Genomic DNA, 7,627 nt, shown 5'->3' with positions numbered 1-7,627 from the left:
GTTGTTTTGTGTCTCTTTGTGGTGGTTTTGTCTCTTTGTGGTGGTTTTGTGTCTCTCTGGTTGTTGTCGTCTGACATCGCTCTGACTGAGTTGTTCCAGTTTGTGTTCCACCAGTTGGATCTTTAGCAGCTCCACTGTTTTGTTGTGGTGCTCAGAGTGCAGCCTGATGCTCCTCACGTAGGCCGTCATTAAACCGCCGGCAGCCTGGAAACCTGCCAGACCTCCACCATCCCTCAGCAGCTCTCTGCAGGCCGACACCAGGGAGCTGAGTCAGAGACGCTCGCAGGCGTTCAGCGTCCACACCATCACTTCCTGTGTGTGTGTGTGTGTGTGTGTGCGCGCGCGCACGCATTTCTTCATTTCATGGTGATGATGATGATGATGATGATGATGAGTCCATATCTGGTCATCAGCGTGTAAACAAACGTGCGTGCTCCCCCTCAGGGTGTCGTTGTTTATCAGCTGGGGGGGTCGTTGTCATGGCAGCAGAGGGGGCATGTCCCATCCTATAGAAAGGGAGCGTGGCCTCCGTGTGGTCGCATGCATTGATCCTGTAAACACAGACGTCAGGTGGTCACCGCTGACGTCAGGGAGGCTACTGAGCACGTGCGGCTGCTGGTGCTGCGTTCAGGGACCCGTCCCTAACGTGGGGGTGAACCTGCTCCTCCTGAGCGTGCAGCGGCGTGCACGTCCTCAGAAACTGCACGCCAGGTGAAGCTGCCGACGTCATGCACTCGTGCTTCGCTGCAGGTTTCTCCACCAACAAATAAAAGTCAGGCGACGGTGCAGCAGAATAAAAGCAGCTGGTGTTGAGTCTGCGTCAGCATCAGGGTCAGACGTCAGCGACAGGATGGAGATAAACCAGAGGACAGAGGGAGCGTCTGATGAAGCAATCCGTCGTGGAATACGCTGGTTCTGATTTTATCTCAACAAAAAAACACATTCTATGTCATAAAAGTTTATCTGAGTGGAACTAATGTTTCCTTTTATTCGTGAGCTTCATGTTAAAAACGACGAGACATCCAGAAACCCAACCTGAAGCTGTCTCTGTCTGGGTGCGTTAACGTCCACGTTTTGGAGGTTTTGTTGCATTAAAGTAAACCAACAGGTCCTAAAAATCATTTATTTGTTTGGATGAAACTAAATATGAGACTTGAAAGTTTAAAAAAGTTGTTAAAGTTTACTTTATGAAGTTTGAGGTGTCTGTTGTGCAGCGTGTTGTAGACGTTCATCTTTTATGTATTTATATATAAATGAAAAGTCAAAAGCTGCAACAGCGAACCGACAACGGAAAGAAATCAGAAACAATCAAACAGTCAAGGAACATACTCGCATCCTGCTTTTATTTAAATACTGAAACGGTTCAGATCTGAGAAAAAAACAAGAAATACAAAGAAAAGAAAAAAAACAAATGGTTAAAAAGTTCTAAAAAAAGAAAAGGAAAATGAGTTTTTTTAAAGATTAAAAATCCCGTCAGCTGTAACGAAGATAAAGTCCATGATTTCAAACTGTTGGACCCGATCTGAACCAAACACAGAATATCAACCAGAAACAACCTCAGACTTTACATGGATCTATTTACAAAGAAAAACTAAAAATGATTTAATAGATTAAATGAGTGAAACTGAAGAAAACGCAGCAGCAGCAGCCAGAGAGCAGCAACAGAAACCACAACGAGCCAGACTGGACCCAGATCCTGGACCCAGATCCTCTATGAGGTTAAACGCATGAACAGTCGATGACCTGCAGTGACCTCCGACAATCAGCTGTTTGAAGCTTTTTGTTTTTCCTGGAAGGAAACTTTCAGTCGGAGCTTTTGTTGACTCTGACACGGTCTGATGTCCGATGATCCGCCGATCAGACGCTTCCTGTTCGGGGTCGAAAGGTCACAGCGCTGCAGGGAGGTGATGCAGGAAACCTTTTGATAGTTTGGTGTGTTTTGGTGCATTAATATCCAGGTTTTAGATGTTCTGGGGCATTAATATCCAGGTTTTAGATGTTTTGGGGCATTAATGTCCAGGTTTTAGATGGTGTTTTTTTGCGTTACTTATTGATTTATCTGAAAACACTTGTTCATATTTTAATTGTTGAACTTTTTCAAGAGTTGGCACATTTATAAATTCATTTATTTTATCAGGAAACAGTTAAAAACCGTCACAGTAAGTGAGAAATGCTGAATATTCGATCTAATGATGGACTGGTTCTTAATTATTATTCGATTCCTGCAGATGAAACTTCTGTGAACTAATTATTGGGTTTAGTTATGAACCATCTCAGCACTACTGGATCATTACTAAAGCTGTAAAATACCAGTTTAAAGTGTCATGAACATAGAAACCTCAGAGCTGTAGTGGAGTAAAGTACTCAAGTAAAGGTTCTCCGTTTAAAGCAGGAACAGGAAGTAAAGCTGTAACTCTGACCTCCGTCTCTGTGATGTCATCAGGCCATGGTGGCGTGTTACCCTGGAAACGGCTCCGGCTACGTCAAACACGTGGACAACCCGAACAGAGACGGACGCTGCATCACCTGCATCTACTACCTGAACAAGAACTGGAGCGACAAGGTGCGTTCAGGGACCTCTGACCTCTGGTTGTTTCCTGATTCAGATCAGCTGGTTCCAGGTCATGTGACACTTTATGGTCTTCACTAATCAGGTCCTGGTGATCATGTTTGACATCAGCTCGACTCTATAGAATCAGAAGAAGAGTTTTTCACTGTGAAGCAGGATTTCAGGTGATGAGGTGACTTCAGCAGAAGGTAGCGTTCAGGGACCAGCTCGTTCAGGAGCAGAAATCAGCGTCCTGACAGTTTGTCTGCTGCGCTTCACACCGTTGTTCCTGTCAACATGAAGAGGAGACGGTCTGAGGCTCTGGAGACTCTTTAGGTTTTAGGAAACCACCTGAGCTCTTCTGTTTCCCGATGAGACGCCCTCAGTGGATGAACTCTGCCTGGTTTTAGCTTTTATTTCTGTTGACTGCACGATATTTGAAATGCATGTGATGTTCCACTAAGAGCTGATTATATCCAGGGATAGAATCTGATCACAGAGACAGATCAAAGCTCCACAGCTTCGTATTCAGTTATTATAAGATCATATTATTGATCTGGTACTGGTACTGGTACTGGTACTGACACCAGCTGCAGTTTGTCTTCAGCTCTACTCTCCGTCCGGACCACAGTTGGTTCTTCTGGACACCTGTCCACGTCTGCTCACCTGCTGGCAGCTTCACCTGCTTCATATTAACTCACTGAGAGCAGGTTCTGGTTGACCCACTGAGGTACCAACCAGCTTCTGTAGTGGAACCACTGATGGAAGATCTCCTGATCTGCTGAACTTATGGCCAAGATTAAAGCTACAACAAATGATGGATGTTGACCTTTGATTTGTTGCTGGACGTGACATTAACTGACCGGTTATTGATCAGCAGCACGGCGGCGTCCTGCGGATCTTTCCAGAAGGGAAACCGTTCGTCGCCGACATCAAGCCGCTGTTCGACAGACTTCTGCTGTTCTGGTCCGACCGCCGGAACCCGCACGAGGTGCAGCCGTCCTACAGCACCAGGTAACCAGATAACCAGTTAACTAGCCAGATAACCAACCAGACAACAAGTTAACTAACCAGATAACTAACTAGATTACCAGTTAACTAGCCTGATAACCAACCAGACAACAAGTTAACTAACCAGATAACCAGTTACCTAACCAGATAACTAAACAGACAACAAGTTAACTAGCCTGATAACCAACCAGCCAGGTAACCAGTCAACCAGTTGACCACTCAGGCAGTTGACCAACCAGCTAACCAACCCAGCAGTCAGCTGATGGCTCATGTGTTCTACTGATCCAGAGTTTGAATTCAAACCAAACGTTATTCTGACGTTAAACTCTAAATGTTCCACATTTTGTTTATAAAAATAAAAAAACGTTGTTTTACTGTTTATACTGTTTAACTTTGAGTTGTGATGCTTTCATTTAATGTTTAGTCTTTAAATGTTGTCTCCATCAAAGACAAACAACAATAACACAGATTCTGATTGTAGAAGTGATCAGAAATATGAACACAGTCGGGTCACAGAGGAGTGGAACTCTGGAGGATTGAAACCGGTACCACTCCTAGAACGGATGGACGGGCTTTAAGTTCAGCTGTAGGAGGAAACCTTTAGATGCAAATCAGTTCTAGAAATGATTTAAAACTAGGAAAGTGTCATGTTGGGATATTTGAACACAAAACCACTAAAATCCTCGTCAGCTCCTGCTCTCATGAACCAGAACCGTCCTGTACATGGACCCGCCTGGGCCCGCTCTCTGCAGCACCGGCAGGTTAAAATACTCCGTTTTAATATACAGCATAACATCTGAAGGGAAATCCTTCATGCTGGCTGCTCCTGTCTTTGTTGGGGAGATTGAACAGAAACCTTCTGTTTCCTGGTGTTTGGCTCCACCTGCTGGTGTCAATATGTAACTACAGCTGTAGGTGTCTTCTGTAGGAACGTAGAAGAGCTGCAGCGATTTATCGGTGAAATGATTCACCGTGTTTGTTGATGATTGGTTGTTAGTCTGAATTCAGTGACTGCAGCTTTTTCATTCTTTTTTTTTTCAAGTTAGTTTTTGGCCTTTCTGCCTTCATTGCATAGGACAGTCGAAAGAGAGACAGGAAAGTGGGGGAGGAGAATGGGGGAATGGGCTGCAGCAAAGGGCCATGAGTGGGATTCGAACCCATGGCCACTGCATTGGAGACTATAGCTCCTGTACATGGGTCGCCAGCTCAACCAGGCGGCCCCAGCTTTTTCATTCTGATGTTTTCTGGTTTCTTTCCTCCTCTGACAGTAAACTGAACGTCTTGGAGTCGTGGACAAAATTATTCGGAATGATTCATCCTGAAAATAAATGAAGTTGCAGCGACAGAATGTCATGTGACCCCGACTGTTCAACAGAATGAACTTTGTCATAGCTTTATCATTAGCTCCAGACAGCAGGAGGAGGAAACTCAAACACAACCAGAGACACAGTAAAGTCGTCCACAGTCACTAAACGATGCCGAAGAGCATCACGATGTGAAACACTCTCATATAACCGCTAACACGCTGCCTCCTGTGCTCCAGGTACGCCATCACCGTTTGGTACTTCAACTCTGAGGAACGAGCCGAAGCCAAGAGACGCTTCAGGAAGCGAACAGGTACGAACCAGAACCATCGTCAGTCACAAACAATCCAGAAACCTGCTGCACATGTAGCTGAATGTTGAATTATAGTCAGAGTTCACATTATTAAACTGACTGAGAAACATTCACCGTATAAATAAAAACACTTTAATCGAATATTTTAGAGACAGAAAATATGCAAAATATGTTTCTGTACCTACCTATCCGTTAAAGGCAGCAATGTGTGTTTCATGGTTACAGAGAAAGAAAAGTAAAGTCAGAACTAGTCAAGTCACATTTATTTAAACATTTAGAGCCACAGCAGTGGAGTCAAAGTGTTTTCCAGCAGAGGAATAAAACTTCTGACAGGTTTAAATATTAACATCATTCATTAATCATTAATCATTTCCGGTGTGAATGTATAAGTTGGATATTTCAGACAAACTCCACAATGTTGTGTTAAACACCTGCAGTCTAAAGCCGGGGTCCTGCAGGATCATTGGTGACTCACAGGAACCGGACCGGCTGGTTTCCTTCAGAGTAAACAGGCTGCAGCTCACTGTGTTCTCCAGCAGGAGGCAGCAAAGCAGCAGAAATGCAGCTCAGCATGTCTCAAAGTAGCCTCCTCAGTTCAGATCAGAAAACTTCTTCTGTGGTCAGTCAGCAGCAAGGCAGCCAATCAGGAGCCGCCAGAAGGAACCACGGCGCTGAAGTCTGGTTCACGTGGTGCAGGAGGCTTTGATCGTTAGTCTGAGCTGCACTTCATCAGAGGTTCACATCTACATTCATCCCTTCTGTTGTGTTTCAGCGTCCAAGTTGCAGCAGAGCAGCAGCTCCAGCTGATGGTGAGGAGACGGCGCCGCCTGCTGTTGGATTCTCACACTGCAGCTGATTCCTTCTGGATCGCTGAGCTTCTGGAAACGCTAAAAAAAAAAAAGCAGAAAAAAAAGAAAAGAAGTTTGACTGCTGAGGAGCAGCTTCGTTCCTGCAGAGTCGAGCTGCTGCTGAACCTGAGACTTTGGACTTTCCTGCTTTTTACAGTCGTTTGTGCAATATTCTGGTTCTGCTGAGGCGAAGGGACACGACAGCAGGACGCTGTCGAGGTTTACAGAGAGACCCGATGCTTCAGGATCCGAGTGTTTCATACTTTCACATGTTCTGGACCAGCCTGACCTGGGAGGAACACGGATGTTTACTAGTCGACGACCAGAGTTCAGTCTGCTCCAGAGTTTTACTCAGACGGAGATTTACAACCACGAGACTGTGGATGTTAGAAACACTGCAGCTCAGAGCGAGCCTCCTCCACGTCCGCATTAAACCAGTCTGACAGTAAAACAGACATCTATCAGACCACAGGTAGTTTCATACGCTCAGATTTCTATCTTATTAACTGTTGAACTGGTGGTGAAGGCGGGAAACAACTTTACAACAACAACAATAATAATAATAATAACAATGGGGAAAATAGTGATCAGACGCAGTCAGTCTGGTGAAGTTTACAAGCTGCTAAGTAGAGATTCAAACATTCATCTTAAGTCCTGGTTGATGGTTTTATGAAACCTCTGAAGGTTCGGGGCAGCTCCTGGTTCTGAGCTTCATGTTAAAGTCCTGCAGCTCTGAGGAACCAGAACCTGAAGCAGGAGGAGACAGAACGTCTTTCAGACCTGCCGGCGGGTTTCGGGGCTCAGAGGGTTGATTTAACTCAGTGCAGGAATCCTCTTTCAGGACTAAAACGTTTACACAGATCGGACATGTCTGCAGGTTCAGCTGATACCAAACACTCCTCCGTTCATGTCACCGGTTAACGGCAGTGAATCTGAACTCTATGACTCGACCGTCCAGATGCAGAAAGCTTGTGTGATGATGAGGACCAAACCAGTCTTTATGATTCCTGAATACCTGATACGTCGGATTGTTGATGGCTAACACCTCGTGTTTCCTGGAGAGAAAACAACAAAACCATGAAAATGTTTGACTTTTTTGGCACAATCCTTCCTTGATATTTCTCTGAGTTATTTTCCCGCCTGCTGTCTCTAAGAGGCCTCCACACATTACTTTGTACACTTTCTGCAGAGTTTAGGATCTAACGTGTCCGCCGGCGCTGAGCGCGTCCTCCAGCGCTGCAGAAGGACGACGAGGAGACGATCACTGATGCAGCAGGTCTGACGTGTGAAGCTTCTGTCACACAGCGAATACGAGGCCATGAATAATTGATGCCGGTTCAAACGGAGCTTCACAGACGTTATTGAGCTCGAGTCCTGAAACAGTCGCTGCCGACTTGCAGCACCTTTAAACCGATCCGTCAGTCTGACTCGGCTTCATACGTGTTGGTATCGCTTGTTCTTTAAACTGTCACGTGATGTTTTAGATGCTTTAATAAAACTTTTGTTTGAGAAACACGTTGGCTTCCTGTGACTCATTTATTAGAATAATATTAGCACGCATACTAACATACATGAAATATTAACACGTACTAACATACATGAA

The 7,627-nt window shown here is 45.0% G+C and overlaps 1 protein-coding gene across 2 annotated transcripts in view; it reads left to right on the top strand.

Annotated features, from left to right (window-relative positions):
• The window catches only part of egln3 (egl-9 family hypoxia-inducible factor 3), an 11,524-nt gene extending 3,985 nt beyond the window's left edge, over nt 1–7,539 (top strand). Inside the window, exons 2-5 of one of the 2 annotated variants that reach the window (XM_008284883.1) lie at nt 2,444–2,563; nt 3,429–3,562; nt 5,103–5,176; nt 5,949–7,539. In XM_008284883.1, coding sequence (XP_008283105.1) covers nt 2,444–2,563; nt 3,429–3,562; nt 5,103–5,176; nt 5,949–5,983 — 363 coding nt within the window. In that variant the 3' untranslated portion in view covers nt 5,984–7,539. Of the gene's footprint in view, nt 1–2,443; nt 2,564–3,425; nt 3,563–5,102; nt 5,177–5,948 lie in introns of both variants that reach the window. The other variant, XM_008284882.1, reaches the window with a different exon arrangement.
• The last annotated feature ends 88 nt before the right edge of the window (nt 7,540–7,627 follow it).

The sequence above is a fragment of the Stegastes partitus genome, unplaced genomic scaffold, assembly GCF_000690725.1.
Source record: "Stegastes partitus isolate 25-593 unplaced genomic scaffold, Stegastes_partitus-1.0.2 Scaffold378, whole genome shotgun sequence".
Classification (NCBI taxonomy): Eukaryota; Metazoa; Chordata; class Actinopteri; family Pomacentridae; genus Stegastes; species Stegastes partitus.
Note: the sequence above shows the minus strand (reverse complement) of the source record. Positions and strands in the feature narration are given on the sequence as shown.